This window comes from Callorhinchus milii, unplaced genomic scaffold (assembly GCF_018977255.1).
Source record: "Callorhinchus milii isolate IMCB2004 unplaced genomic scaffold, IMCB_Cmil_1.0 Scaffold9, whole genome shotgun sequence".
NCBI lineage: Eukaryota > Metazoa > Chordata > Chondrichthyes > Chimaeriformes > Callorhinchidae > Callorhinchus > Callorhinchus milii.
The window spans coordinates 8,015,283-8,031,025 of record NW_024704750.1 but is presented as its reverse complement, the minus strand read 5'-3'; the positions used below and the strand labels follow the sequence as shown (position 1 = coordinate 8,031,025).

Sequence of the window (15,743 nt, the reverse complement as noted above, 5' to 3'; positions counted from 1 at the left end):
TCCCACATTTTATACTCAGTATTAAGTTTTTCTTGTTCTACACATAGGTGGACACAGGACTGATAGCTTAAAACTTCAAAACAAGGCGCCATATACATTCGTCAAACAATATTAAGAATCTCCAGCTTTTGCCACTCCATATAATGCTCTGGGAAGCTTGCTGGGTGTTCCTGGTACCAACTATCTCTCTAGTGAGGGCTCAAACCAATGCTTGTTGGATGTAAAACAACCAACTAGTGACTAACCTCCTTGGGGAGGAGGTAAGTGGGGTCTCCTTGAAACTGAACTGACTCCAAGGCGACATGTTGGCAAGGGAATGTCAGAATCGAGCCAGCCCTCTGTGGCATGCATGGAATTCTCAGTTTGGTTTGGATATTCTTAAGCATGGTGATGGGTTTCCACATGCGTCAGACACCCAGACGACCAAAACAGTATCTAATGCTCTCTATTTGTATAGCCAGGGTGGGGTTCCCTTCAATTTGTTAAATTACATATATGAGTCATCATAAAATTAGGGAGAATCTAAAATGGGTCTTGAAATGGTAAAACTTGAGTATTTATCAGGTAGCTTCGCCTGAACTTTGTAACACTGAATAAAGAGAGAGTGATTGGACTCTTTCGGATAAATAATTTGGAGGTTTGTTGATTTTGAACTAAAGCTAAGAGGATGATATCCGGGTGATATCCTAGTTGTTTCGCGTTACAGTACTGATGATAGCAACATGATCTTATGACGTGAATTCTAACTGTATCCACACTTTGCCAAATGTCACACCACCAATGGAGCAGCACGCAGATTATCCTCTCTTGGTCTGGAAGCATTTGCAGATCAGGAAATATAAAGTATTTGGAAAACTTAAAGGACAGTTATCACCATCAGATTTGTGTGGCTATGTTCTTAGAACTGGCAGGAAATGCTCACTGCAGAACATTCAGCTGAACATGAGCTATCCCGGCCAGTGACATTGGTTTGTGCTGGAGCAGATGCTGATCTCTCGCACGCAACCTTTGCAGGGTATATGTGTGTGTGTGTGCACTCATCTGTGTTTCTTTAACATTTTAGCCCCTCTGATTTTCTCCTCTTACGCATCTTCTCTTGAAGCTGGTTGCTTGCGCTGGGTCTGATTCTGTGGGTGGCAGCAGCCTGGGTGTGTTTTTAATTTAATTTTGCCTAATTTCTTTTTCTTTCAAGTCATCTGCATTGCCCACCACTCCCTGACTGGGGGGGAAGTGACGCATTCACAAACTTCTGCCAATTCAGTATATTACTTATTTAGTAAATAAACTATGATCTACAGTATTTGTATTATTTTACCCACAATTTAATTGCACTACTTACCCCAAGCCCTCTCCCACGCCCACCCATACACACAGTTTTTAAACTGAAGTTACACCCTGTTGGTAGGAGATCATTCATCCCCTGATAAGAGCAAAGAATGAATATGTATAAATGTGACCTACTTATTGGATAAAATTACAAGCACACTGACTAATCATAGGACCATTTAACATAATTGAAACCATTTGATCCGAGTTATATGATACAAAGAGTTTCCTTTGGCCCTTCCTTGATTAACTGGGGTTTAGGTCTGCCTAAATAACTATCATATATTGTGTTATACAGTAGGTATATTGTGCATTTGGTGTCAAAGTGAAATAATTTCTGCTTCAAGAAGTAATCTCTTTGTAGCTGCTGTACTTTAACTCCGAAGCTACTTTTTAAACTTTGAAATTTGTGGGTTTTTTAAATGCTACAGAACAGTTTCTTAAAGGACCGAGCAAAACAATAAGTAAGCATGCACCGTGCTCTGCTTTTCTAGGGTTTAAAGAAAAATGCCAATGGACTACTCAATGCCACCGTCCTGAAAACATGTTTGCTTGTAGCTGTACTTGAGGACCCAATAGTTCAAATAGCACAAGAGTTTTAAAAAAGTTAATGCTGGACTCTAAACTGTTCATACCATAAATATTTGTGTCAATTCATTTTGTGGGCCCTAACCTACAGTGCAAATTCGAAGATGCCCCAGTACTTAGGATGTAAGAGTACAGATTACCATGTGATGTAAACGTTTATTTTCACCCTATATCATGGCCATATCCAGACGAGATCTGGTGCCCTGTTATTCAGTCATTTTTGTACAAACTAGGTCTCACGCACTTTTCATATCCATTCAATTTTACCTTTCTACCGTCTTTTTCCATTCCTGATATGCAATTGTCTATGTGTAAACTCTGCCTTCCTTTTTCTTTCCAGCTTAACTTTCCTTTTTTTGCCCCACGGGACAGTTGTGTAGCTGCGAAAAAAAAACCAACCTAATTGATGCTGAATTAAATGCTGTTGCCCTCCCTTAGCAAAGGATAACGTCCTTCCAGTCGATGTGATGTAAACTATATTAGACAACGAAAGGGGGTTCTTTAATACTTACGTGTTTATACATAAATATATATTTGTATAAACACTGTATGCAACACACGAATCGCCGACAACTTGCAGGACCTCTGCTGTGCACATGTCTTAACTATTACCCACTTCAGCGGGGGAAGGAAGTGAAATATTACAGAGATCAGAGAGTTAGAGGCTTTCTGAACTCGTGTTAAAATGCCAGTGACGTGCGTTCTTCCCAACAAATTGCATGGGACTGGGCGGCCCGCAGACTGGTCCGGTGGATTCCCATTGATCCTCAGCTATGTTTCTTAAAATGGACCTTTTAGGAGCATTTCTGTGCGCGGCTGCTCTTGTGCACCAGGCAGCACGCGTGCTGCTGGTTCTGTCCGTTTCGAGACGATAAGAGTCCATGAGAGCGAGTAGGATGGCGAATTGCTTCTAGCGGCAATCGTGCGAACTAATTAGACACGATTACACTGGAACATGCAATAAATCCTCAGCACTGCGGTATGGTAAGTCCGTCGTTAACTCTCCATTCTTGACCTGTGTTTACCGCCGTGCGTGCACATCGTCAGATTGTTGCATACATTGTATTTTCTCTGCAGTGTAAATGAACGCATATGTTATTTGGGCTACATGCCTGATTCTTATTACTACAGTATGGCCACATCTGTTGCATTTTATTACAGAATGAGAGATGATATTCAACACAGTGCTTTGTCCAGCATGCTAAGAACTTATTTAATTTTAAACGCAGAGTTTCCCCCCCCCCCCCCCCCAGTGGCTACTTATGAAAACGGCTGCTGTTTTCTGCACAGTCCGGCTCATATACCTATATATTTTATTCGAAGACCCAACAGCAGTGCATTTTACCGCGGATACAATGCACAGGGACTAAAATAATAGTTACATTGCAGTTCCCCATTCAAGTCGATTCCCTGTCTCAGCAATGTTACAGACTTAGATTAGAAGGGGAGCTTTACATTTTCAAACAAGTGCACAGCACATATAATCAGGAGACAGTTTGGGCCAGAAATATTTGTTTACGATGAGATCCGAAATTTATAAAGGACACAGTGGCTCATTGACTAACAATTCCATTCTTTGCATAACGATAACGGTGAGAATGGGGGATGTTAGTGATCTATTGTGTCGTTCTAACGAATTACCTGGAAGTGAAAATGCGCTGATTTGTTGATTTATATCCGAATGCATTCGACTTATAAAATGTTTGTCCATATGCATTGCGCTTGTGGGTGAGTGTGTTTGGATAATTCTACAAATGCTTCTGCCATTCTGGGCTTTGGTGTGTATCCATCCCTTTAAACAGCGCTGTTGCATGCATTTTTTTTGTGGGGGGGGGGGGGGGTGGGGGGGTGTCAAAATATGGTTTGCGACAGGTTGGTGAAGATAGGTTGATGCCACAATCTTAACACACTGCACGATTGGAAGAGTTTGCACTCCTCGGGTGACGAGCCCGTAAGTTTGCAAACTCGCGACGCAGATTAAAAGCACTGAGAGATAACAGGAGGTTTTTTCTTTTCGTGTGTGTGTGTGTGTGTGTGTGTGATGGGGGGGTGGGGGGGGGGGGGGGGGAGGGAGTGTTTCCCGGAGCTATGTGATGGCGAGAAGCTGCAGTCGTTTCCCTTTGAAATAGTTTGTTGCTAAAATGTGAACCTGAGGTCTGCAACACTCAAGAAAGTTCGCACAGTTCCGCTCGGGTTTGCGGGATCTCGCTGCGGGCGGCGCGGCGCGGGCTTATCCCCCCACCCCACCCCCCCCCCAAAAAAAAAGCTTGTGTGAGCGAGACCCTGGTGATGGGGTGGTGTCGGCCTCTGGGGTGAGAGGACTTCTGTGCGTCTCGTGAGGATGGAGGAAAAGAAGGGCAAAGGCGGCTTTTGCTCTGGGACTTGTCCCCCGGGTGGGATGGGTTCCCCGCGCGGGCAGCGCTGCAAGTGACTCGCGCTGGATCTCCAAGAGCCCCCCCACCACCCCCCCCCCCCCACCCCCCACCGTGGGCAGTGTTTGTTTGGTAGGCGGCGGTGGCGCACGGTGCCTCGTAACGCTGGTTACCCCCTCTTTTTGTGCGTGTTCTTTCGGGGGGCATCAGCCCCAGTCCATTGGGGCTCTGGTGCCTCGCATTGATTGACAGCCGGAGCGGGGCGGGGCTCCAGACCAGGCCTCTGGGTGGTGGTGGGGGGGGGGGGGTTGGGGGGTGGGCGTGTCCAGGCCAGAAGGCGGAGTCTGGCTGCGCGTGATGGACAGCGGGAGGTGAGGCTGGGCCGGGTTGATTGGCAGGCGGCCCGGGGGCCGCCACTTGAGCCCGCTCGCCGCTTTGGTGGGACATTTCGGGACGAGGCGGACGCTCGGAGGCGATGATTGACCGCCGGGCGAAAGGCGGGGCCCGGCTGACGTTTGCCGCGGAGCGAAGGAGAGGAAAAGCGCAGAAAGAGGACGGTCTCGGCTCATTCTATTCCAATGTTCTTCCAGGAGGGATCCCAGAATACCCAACCGAGCAGAGCGCAGCTCCAGAGTCCCTGAGCTTTTCAAGAATTTGTCTCAAGTACGGCTGTCAAGAATCATGGACTGTTTTCACCTGCCTTGTTTTCTGTCAGTGAGTAGCCCCTTTCTTCCTAAATAAGTGGGGAGGAGGGCGGGTGGGTTTTGAGGGGTGGAGGGGGGGTGGGGGGGGGATTTCATATTCCTGGGATTTTTTTTTGTTTGGAGCACCGTAAAAACGATGTGCAACATGCACTTCCAGTCCCTTCTGAGGGACTTGCACTGAGCGATCCTTTCTTACACGGTTTAGCCATATCCCTCTGTTGGATGCGGAGAGCGGTTTTCCTCACTCTTGTGTCTGTGTGTGTGTGTGTGGGGGGGGGGGGTGTGCGTGTGGTGTTTTTTTTTGTTGCACTTGTGCCTTTGCTGTCAAGAAGCAAAGTCTTTCCAGCCACACGCAGCAGAGACGAGGCTATCGAAAGGGAAGCCAACGGGAAAAAGTCGAACCGGATTAAAGTGGGGGTTTATACACTGGTTTTGTAGTCCAGTACGAACTTTTAATCTCCCACATCTTTTTTGACCAACCCCCCCCCCCCCCCCCCCCACACACACACACACACACACGCACTATTGAGCCAAAAGGGGAGAAATACATTGGAAATATTTTACACTGTTTACTTCTAAAGAAAGCAGCCCGGGGTAATTACTGAGCTCCCAGGAACACAAAGAGTAACATGATGGTGCTATCTGACTGATTATGGGCTATTTAACTGTAACCGAGTCAGACCAAGTAATTATACCTCTTTCACTCTCTTCTTTCTCTGTGTAGCGCTCTCTCTCTCTGTGTGTGTGTGTGTGTTGCTCTCTCTCTCTCTCTCTCTCTCGCTCTCTCTGGGGCGTTGATTGAAGATTACTCTAATTCTCGCTCCCTTTTCGCCTGTTTTTTTTTTTGCCCTCCGCAGAGACACCATGATTCCTGGTAACCGAATGCTGATGGTAATTTTATTATGCCAAGTCTTGCTGGGAGGTAATGCTAGTCTGATACCCGAGGAAGGAAGGAAGAAGTTCGCTGAGCAAAACCAGGCGGGTGGACGTCGCTTTCCGCAAAACCATGAACTGCTACGGGAATTCGAGGCCACTTTACTTAACATGTTCGGATTGCAACGACGCCCACAGCCCAGCAAATCTGCCGTCATTCCCCAGTACATGCTGGATCTGTACAGGCTTCAGTCTGGGGACGAGATCACCCACGACATCAACTTCGATTATCCCGAGATATCGGCGAGCCGGGCTAACACCGTGAGGGGCTTCCATCACGAAGGTACTAAACAGACTAACTTGGTCTTTTTGGCCTGGCGATATATTTATATATATATATATATACACACAATAATAGCAACGAGTGTTGAGGTTCTCACTCTTAATAAGTCGTTGTTTTTTTTCGAGCCATTAACTTAACACTCGTGCGGTTGTTGTTGATGATGATAATGATGATGATAACTCTCCCAACAGTGGGGGCAAAGAATGGAGTACACGCAGAAGGGGTTTCAGCATGTTTTCTGTTAAGGGGGTGGGGGGGGGGGGGTGGGGGAGGCCAGGCAGATTGTGTATTTACAGTGCCAGACACAGAACATTTGCATGTTCAAAAATCCGGGCACAGGTATTATTAGGAGGAGACTTAAAAGAAAGTAAGTGGAGAATTGTTGATGGGTGCAATGTATTTAAGTGGCGCTCTACCCTCTCTGTAACCTGGAAAGGATTGTAGTTTCGTTTCAATTAATAGTTGGGAATAGTTAGAGGGAGGGGTGAGGAGGGGAAAGCGACCGTGGCAGGTGACAAAAGTACTTTAAGAAATGAGCCAGGGTTTTGCTGTTTAGTGCTCACCTCTTGTGTGAAACTGGCTTTGCTTTATTAAGTCTTCGATTTTGAGTCGAAACACTTAGTTTTTGTGTAACTTTAGGTGGGCGTTACCTTTGTTTGGCCTCGGTTTAGTCTGGTTTTATCATATCGTTTAATTAAGGGGTATTTTATTTTGGTCCTGGGTGAGTGCGTGTATGTGTCTGTGAGTGTGTGTGTGTGTGTGTTTTCCTCTCCTCTCCCCCACCCACCCCTCTCTCTCTCTCGCTCTCTCTCTCTCTCTCTCTCTCTCCCCCCATTATACCGATACATCAGATTTTTAAGGGTTGTCTCTCATTCCTGTTGCGAAACAGACCACTTGGAGTTGGTGCCAGGCTGGAGGCAAGACTTCACGTTTCGTTTTGTGTTTAATATCAGCGCGGTTCCCGAGAACGAAGTGCTTTCTTCTGCCGAGCTGAGAGTCTACCGGGAGCGGATCGACAGCGCCTTGAACTGGGATGAGGGCTTCCACCGCATCAACGTCCATGAGATCATGAGAGCCCCCAGCAAGAAGGGTGACCTCATCACCAGACTTTTGGATACCAGGTTGGTCCACCAGAACAGGACGCAGTGGGAGAGCTTTGACGTGAGCCCGGCCGTGCTGAGATGGACCATGCACAAACAACCCAACCACGGGCTGGCGGTCGAAGTGATTCACCTGAACGAGACCAGAAGCCAGCAAGGCTCGCACGTTAGGATTAGCAGATCGCTGCACCAGGGTGGAGTGGGGGGAGGAGGAGGAGGAGGAGGAGAAGAAGGAGGAGGAGGAGGAGGAGATTGGTCGCAGCTCAGGCCTTTGCTTGTAACTTTCAGCCACGATGGCAAGGGACACGCTCTCACCCGGAGGGTGAAACGAAGCAACAAAAGCCAGAGACGCAAGAAAAACAAATCACACTGCAGGAGGCACTCGCTCTATGTGGATTTCAGCGATGTGGGCTGGAATGACTGGATAGTGGCACCGCCTGGTTACCAAGCCTTTTACTGTCACGGTGACTGCCCATTCCCACTGGCAGATCACCTGAATTCAACCAACCACGCCATCGTGCAGACTCTTGTAAATTCTGTAAATTCCAACATCCCCAAGGCTTGCTGCGTCCCCACAGAACTCAGCCCTATCTCAATGCTCTACTTGGACGAATATGACAAAGTTGTGCTGAAAAACTATCAGGAGATGGTAGTAGAGGGATGCGGATGCCACTGAGGAGGGGGGGGGGGAAATACTACTAATAATTAACTTTTTATGATGTCTGGACACTATTCGTAACACAGACGTTCACCATTACATTATTTATGACTTATGTGCAAATGTTGACCATATGATCATATATTTTGACAAAATATATTTATAACTACATATAAAAGGAAAAAAAATAAAAGTGAGTCATATTTTAAACGTAAAAGAAATTTCTGTACAACGTCTTTGTTAACTTTGTATATTAGAATGTATATGTTTAAATGGGAATATAGAAAATTTGTTCATAAATGTGTACTATTTATTATTTTTCACTTCTAAAATAGTAAGATCACAGTGTGTAAATGTATACGCAATTAGAAATATAGGAGGCTTACTAATGTGTCTCTTTATTCGAAAGGAAGCGCTTTAAGCGTGGGTGTTGTCATTGTTTTTATGGGGAGAAAGAACTTGATTTGCAAAAGGTGTAAAACGGAGGTTAGGATATACATATGAACAACGTGTGAATGAATCGAGTTCTCATGCTAAGACTCTCGGTGAAAATAGGTGATCTGATTCCAGAAAACTGTTGAATGGCAAAAGAATAGCCCATAAAGGAAGTGTGTGTGTGTGTGAGTGTGTGTGTGTGTGGGGGGGGGGGGGGGGCAGGAGAAATGTCGCTTCCAAATGGCTTGATCCATCTTCCTACTTTTTATATAGTAATCGTGGGCTGCATGTTATTCATTTCACAGGCATTTCAAACCCTGAGAAGAACATCTTAAGAAAAAAAGAAAACCAAAAATGATATTTTAATATATATATATATTAGGTCCCTATTAAAACAAACTGTTCATGTACCAAGCTAATATATTAAACCGAATTTCTCCCCTGATTAAACTTTTGCCTGTTTTTTTCCCCCCCCCCACCTAAGAAAAAAAATCATCCCTTTTTTTGTAGCAGTATATTTCTTACTAGCGTTTACTGTACTGGGATTTTTTTCCCCCCTTTCATCTCTCTCTCTTTCTCTCCTCCCTCCCCCATGACTTGCCTCGAAGCGATTCATTGTTTGTCAAACAAATGGAAGGAAGGCAAGCAAGAGGGTTAGCAGATGTTAATCAAGGTTGTATGTAGGCTTAATTTTTTGGAGATGTTGAAATCCAGCCTGCTTAGGCCCAAAAGGGATATATACAGCAAGGCTTCAGCACTCCAAAAGAAACTGCGAGCTTTGCCAGAAAAGTTCCTCTCTCCCTGGAGTGTGCAGGTGGAGAGAACAGATCAGAGAGAGCCTCAGGAAAAGGCAGCTACACTCCGCAGTTTTACTCCCGACCCTGTTACAGTTTTCAGGCTTGTGGTCAGCTTGGATAAATCGTTAAAAAAAAAAGGATTGATGATTACATCCCCTCAGGCAACATTTGTTTTTTGTTCCACATCAGTTTCCAAATATCTCCTAAACTGTATACCACGAAAAGGGGTGGGGGGGGGGGGGGGAATCGACTTCAAGTCTGAAACATTTAAGCTATTAAGTAAACTGATTCTGCCTTGAGCAATATTTGGTTTGTAATGCTCGTAACTTTACCCGACTTTTTTTTTAGGTGAATGCAAAGGCAGTACATAACTTTTTTTTTGTTATGCACACAGAGGGAGCACACTCAAATGTATTGATTTTAAAACTTCTGGGGGGACATTTTCAATGCTAGGTCTGACCCCCCCCCCCCCCCACCTCCACCCGCTTTCTGTGTTTAAATGTCGCTGGATTCCACGTTCAGAGCTTCTGTGTGGTCCTGCAATGCTTTAAATATGAATTCTAAACATTTGCCGACAGCCAGTAAACAAACTAATCATTTCTGTTTGTAGACCAGCCCCTCTGCTATGTCTGTTTCCAGGGACAATAACCCTTCTCATCGCCAGATTGTATATTTTAAAATTTAATCCAAAACATGATGTCGCTTTTGCTACTGTGAATGTATCTGTCAGTACACAATGCGACACGAGTATATTTAAGTTATTCTGTTTATATATACATATAGATATATGTAGCTGTGAGATATTTCCTTGCACATATATATATGTGTATAAGGAAATATCTGATCGCTTCTGTCTAGACTATAAATTCGGGAGTGATTTTTTTTACTAGGTTTGGAGACTGAATGAGGGGATTTTAATTCCCACAGAAAGTTCAATTGCTTGGAATTGAGTTTTTAATCTTTGAAGCAGCGCATTAGGAGCGTTTTTCCATCTTTTTATTTCTTCCGATGATGACTTAAGTCCCCAGTCACGGGGGACCCATTTTCCTTGGTGATCCTCTGAACCATATTTATACAGTACATAAGACGTGTCCCCCCCCCCCAAAAAAAAACGGAAACAATCCATAAGGTACCGCTTCACTGAATAAGAGCAGCGCAAACACCCACCCACCCTTGTCACAGCAGCAAAGTCTCCTTCTTACTTGCTTAAGTCCCTTCTGCTGACACTTGCACCAAAAGAGGATCTATCTCACCACTGAAATCGAAACGTTGTGAGCAGAAAAATGCAGTTTAGACTGCACGTGTTTTTTTTTGCCAACAAAAAAAAAAGAAAAAACAAAAATGACATTAAAAGAAAATTCTCCGAATCCTCCCACCTCTCACTGGCCCAACAACCCGTTGAGCTATCTCTGTTAAAAGGTGTATGGCCCCGGGCTGCGACCTGCTGCCTCCTCTTTGATGCCTGCATATCAGGCATAACCATGCCAGAGAAAGAATTTCATTTCGAAGTGGCAATAAGCTGAAGGGGAGTACTTTTCAGCTGTTTGACAGTGCAATTACACACATTTCAACTGATACGCTTCATTCAGATAACATCACCCCTTCCCTTTACAGAATCTGGAATGGTAATTGTCTGGTACAGCTCATTACCCCAACACTCAGTCCTCTTCTCTGAACTTACACACAGGGGGTTGGGGGGTGGGGGGGGGAAAGCAAGCCAACGTTTTATTAAAACGCTTCAGGAAATGAAACGAAAGCCCTCCTGCATACGTGCTCTATCTAAAACTTCTCAGCGCTGTCTAATAAGACTTTTGAACCTCAAACCCCGTTGTAACATTACACTTTTGTATCGCAGCTTTGAGCTTCGCTAAAATATGTCTTGGTCTGTGCCTCATCTGCTTCTAGAATTCCAGTCTTCCCCTCTGGAAGCATGCACACCCAAACCAAATCACTAGTTTATAAATCATCCCGAGTTTCAAAATCCTTCCTTTGTTCCAATTTTATTCTGTTGAACAGGCTCCAACATGTGTGTGTTTTAAGAAAAAAAGCTGGTTCATTTCAAAACTACCACTGCAGATGATCACAGGGAGATCATTCATTCCTTTATAGCATTTTAGAACCACAGATTTGTGTGTGGAGATCATTTTCAGTTCGATACAGTTTTATTCCACCATGCACGCCCCCCCCCCCCCCCCCCCCTTAAATTATTACTTGGCCTCTGATTTGCGCAATCGATGTGTTTGTTTCAGCCATAAACTGCCCTCGGCATAAATAACTTGTATTTTGTATCGCAAGATAGGAACAACGTGGCGACTTCCCACTGAAACAAAAGGAGAACCACTTTGCTGTTATACTTAAATGCATAAATCATCCAACCAGCGAAAATCCTTAGATATGGGTTGGGATTCTTGGGAGTGAACGAGTAATACGTACTATATCATTCCATATTTAGAGTTTCGTTAAACGCCACAGTGATGTATGAGAGGGAGGATGTAAAAGAACTTTAACATGTGAGGTGAGCAGGAACCTGACAAGTGACAAACGTTATCAAGCCAGGGGAATAAATGGGTTCGCCATTAAAATGTAAAGGACATTTAATGCCTTTTGTGTCCAGTAATCCCCTCCCTTTATATGAGGATGACACAAAGGTAACCACTGTACCTTGTGTTCCAGTTAACACTGTTTGCTTTTTTCAGGTATTATTTCAGGATTATTTCAAGACGCATATATATATATATATATGTCTGTACTTCCTTAATAAGGACATCTTATTCCCATCCGATTCTGGTTGTAAAGTGACCTAACATAAGTTCATTGGATGGTAGATAATTAGTTTACTGATAAATCTATAAATTCACATTATTTTGTAACAATTTACGCAATAGTAAGATAATGTAATGCACCCGAATGCATCATCAGTCATGCCTTGTAACTGTAATGCTGATACAGTATCTGCATTAGAGACTCTGAAGTGGAATGGAATGACACAGTGCTTACATGCCATTCTGTAATATGTTTGTTTTTGTTAGTTCATATTTGAAACCTCTACAATGTGGAGTCTCCAAACTTACACAAATAAACCAGTGGCGCATGATTGATTACATAATGAAATGCCTCCAGTTATTCATTTTGCAGAAAAGCAGTTTAGGAAACAATATGAAAAGTATGTCATTCAATGACGCATACACACTTTGAGGAGGTAATTAAATTAGTCTTTTATTTAAGCAAGAGTCATTTGTCTACTTACACTTTACTTTTCCTTGTAAGACGTTTATATAGAATAATGGATGGCTGGGGGTGAATTAGACATGTACTGTATGTGGTCCTGAGTTGGTTTTGGGCTTCCAGCCAGCAGCCCAAAAACCAAACGTCTGTAGTACATCCCCTGATTATCTGTTATGTTGTGGAAATTTATAGAAACCACTTTTCTCTTGCTTTCTTCAGTGAAAAATGGGTGCATATTGGATTTTAGTAGCCTGCAAGTGGAATAGGGGAGAACAATGGGATTGTAATGTTATAATAATCTCTGATATCAGAGTAGGAAAATTAAATGATAATTATAGAGAGAAATAATTATCCAAGAATATTACTGTTCAAGAGATTCAAAATCTATCACATACTATTTTGGTGGATGTCCGAACCCTAAGATTTGATCAGTATGCCTTGAATTCAGTCCAAAGAACTATTATTGTAATGTATGTTGTGGGTGGTTATTTGTTTGTTTTCTGTCAGCAGAGGTTGTTCATGCAGACACAATAACATTGACACTGAAGAATTATGAATTGTGTATTACTGCAAGTTATTTTCAAGAAATAATTTATGGTAAATTCCTAGGAAATTCTCTAACTAGTATATTTCACAAAAATAATATTTACTTTATTAAACACATGTTTTTTGAATATATCTAAAGCATATATACATCAAAGGAGGAGTGTCTCTTTTTTATAGGAACATTATCTTTTTAAATGTTTTTTCAACATGAGACAATGTCAAACCCACAAATACCGTAGTAAGTTATACATTTAAGTACTGTAATCAAACACTCGTGTCAGGTGACTAAGGTAGATATCAGGTGGCCTATTGGAAGGATCCAGTTTATCCATGTTTAAATGTAATCTGTGTGTTACAAAAAAAAGCACTATATTTACACAAGTTTGTTGTATGAGATCCATTTCCTATCCTTAAACTGCCGATAACTAACTACTGTGGAGCCCTGTAGCTCAGTGGTTAGAGCACTCGCTTTGCAAGTGAGAGACCTGAGTTCAATTCCAGGCAGAGGGCGAAACCTTGGGCAAGTTTCCTTACTCCACACAGAGCCTAATAATAATCCCTCCAAAACCAAAAACAATAATAAATTGGTCATTTTCAATCTACGGCTGTTTGTGGGACATTGCTGTGCGCAATTGGCTGCCGCGTTCGCCCACAAATATACAGTCAATTCACTTTACAGTATGTTCTGTGAAGCGCTTTTGGACGTCCTCCCGACGTGAAAAGCGCTATATCAAATGCAAGGATTATTATTTTTATTATTACTGTGCAGTAACTTTTTCTCTTCATGGGAGTTATATGGCTTCCTGCTTGCAGAAGTAAAAATAATTTTCCTTAAGATACATCCTGTATGTATCTAGAGAACACTGATTTGGTAATACGAAAGTTAGATCCTGTGAAAATAATTATTTTGCAACCTTTAGGGATGTTACTGTTGTCTATGGCCTTTAGATCCTATCTTAAGGGAAAAGCACATCTGGTTGCACCATTCGTATTGCATTAAAAAGCTTAAACAGGTACACGTGAGCCAAAGCAGTGAATGTCAGAAGTCAGCTTGACTGGCTGGTGTCACAAGTAAGTTCAGATTTGTTCTCACGCACTATCCACACACACATATTTTCCAGTGGAGATTATCAGATAGTAATTTAGAATGGGACCTGCCTGTTTTTTTCTCTCTCTTCCTCGCCCAACTGTGGTTCCCCAACTACAGCTCCAATTCCGAGCAAGCTATGAGTCAAACCTGCAACCTCTGTCTGCTATGATAGCGCCTTTATCTGTGTCCCTTGTCCCTTCCGCTCCACCATTGGTGGCCGTGCCTTCAACCACTATGTCCCGAACCTGAAACTCATTTCCTCGATCCCTCCGCCTTGCCCCTCCCTCCTCATTTTCAAATCCCATCTGAAGACCTTCCTTTTTGATCGTGCTTATGGTCACCTCCCCTTCCCTCTTCACCTGGCTCAGAGTCAGACTCCGTCTCTGTCAAGCGCTCAAAGACTCTACCTCACATGAAGGATGCTATATAATGCAAGTTGTTGTTGTTGCTGTTGTTATCTACTTGGCTGATAAAGCTAATATTGCCATTCAGCTGAATTTGCCATGAAATGCCAGCAGAGCATAACAGAACCACCATCCTCCTGTATCCCAGCTCTCAAAATGCACTGAACCTTTGGGAGTGGACTTCAACAAATACGCATCAATTGCAGACCTGAAAACCATTGTGTAATGAAGATATTTCACTCATTCACCTATGCACGTCCAACTTTGATTTTATGGTAAAAAAATACATTTTAAATCAGAAGCAGAAAAAAACTTTGGTTTGTTATCAATGGAGATGCATTCAGAAGCAAAATGTTTATCATTTTCAATTCATTCCTGTGGGTAATGCCGTACAAAGGCTATCCATTCAGGAAACATCCTGGGCTGGCTCAAGTTGTTTCCCTTAAGTTGCATCAACTTTATAGGTAGTCGCTAGGTGTTTTCTTTCTTCTTTTGATTTTACTTTCAGCTCCTCTTCCTCCTCCAATCTTGCAGATTGTGTCGCGAGAAATTATACTGAACAGTAGAGACGAGAAAGGGTCAAGGTTTGATTCTTGTTCGGTGTTATCTGATCTTAGCTGGGGAAGTGCAACTCATTTCAGCATCCCTGGGCTAGGGAGGGGAAAATAGCATCCATAATTCCATCTTCTGATCACTTTCCAATAAAACCTGCGCAAAATGTGGATATCAGGGGAAGAGAACATCTCTGAGCTCTACTACTGTAAGTGGATTCATGCATTTTCTAATTAAATTTAAAGTGAGGCATTAAATGTAAAGGTAATTGAAGAAGGGACTATAAAGTGACATTTTTATTATCTTGGTAGGTTTTTAATCCTAAACTTTAAGAATGTTAACTTCTGATTTCCAAAGAAGCAGCAAGAGTTCTTTGATTCTTGGCAATCTGATTATTCTTTGCTGTAGATGCCCCCAAAATGCTTCAATGACTGGGCACAGTTAGACTGCTAAGCAGATTGACTTTTGTGAAGCAAATATTTGCATCACGGAGGTAAGAATAAAATAACATACTTCTGCAGTAACAGGTTGGGAAAAAAAGTGTAGTAGTGCATGTCTTTTCTAAAGATGCTGTGGACAATGAGAGGTTAAAGTAATTTAATGAAGTGTTAATTTAAAAGTGGGTGTGAATACAACTGGACTGCAACCTATCATTCAGAAGACTCTAAAGCTGAATGAACTATTTGTTATTATATTAGTTGTTGACTGCAAATCACCTGAACAGGTTAAT

The 15,743-nt window shown here is 43.0% G+C and overlaps 1 protein-coding gene across 3 annotated transcripts; it reads left to right on the top strand.

Annotated features, from left to right (window-relative positions):
* The first annotated feature begins 2,701 nt into the window (after positions 1 to 2,701).
* On the top strand, positions 2,702 to 8,844 carry bmp4 (bone morphogenetic protein 4). 3 transcript variants are annotated; one of them, XM_042338055.1, is made up of 4 exons: positions 2,702 to 2,898; positions 4,877 to 4,996; positions 5,848 to 6,206; positions 7,096 to 8,844. In XM_042338055.1, exons 2-4 carry the CDS (start codon positions 4,968 to 4,970, stop codon positions 7,980 to 7,982), a joined length of 1,275 nt encoding a protein of 424 aa, XP_042193989.1. In that variant the 5' UTR covers positions 2,702 to 2,898; positions 4,877 to 4,967; the 3' UTR covers positions 7,983 to 8,844. The 3 variants fall into 3 exon arrangements, with proteins under 3 accessions (XP_042193989.1, XP_007886341.1, XP_007886339.1); XM_007888150.2 differs by having other exon boundaries at positions 2,830 to 2,898; positions 4,877 to 5,000; XM_007888148.2 differs by lacking the exon at positions 2,702 to 2,898 and having other exon boundaries at positions 4,739 to 5,000.
* Positions 8,845 to 15,743: the final 6,899 nt, after the last annotated feature.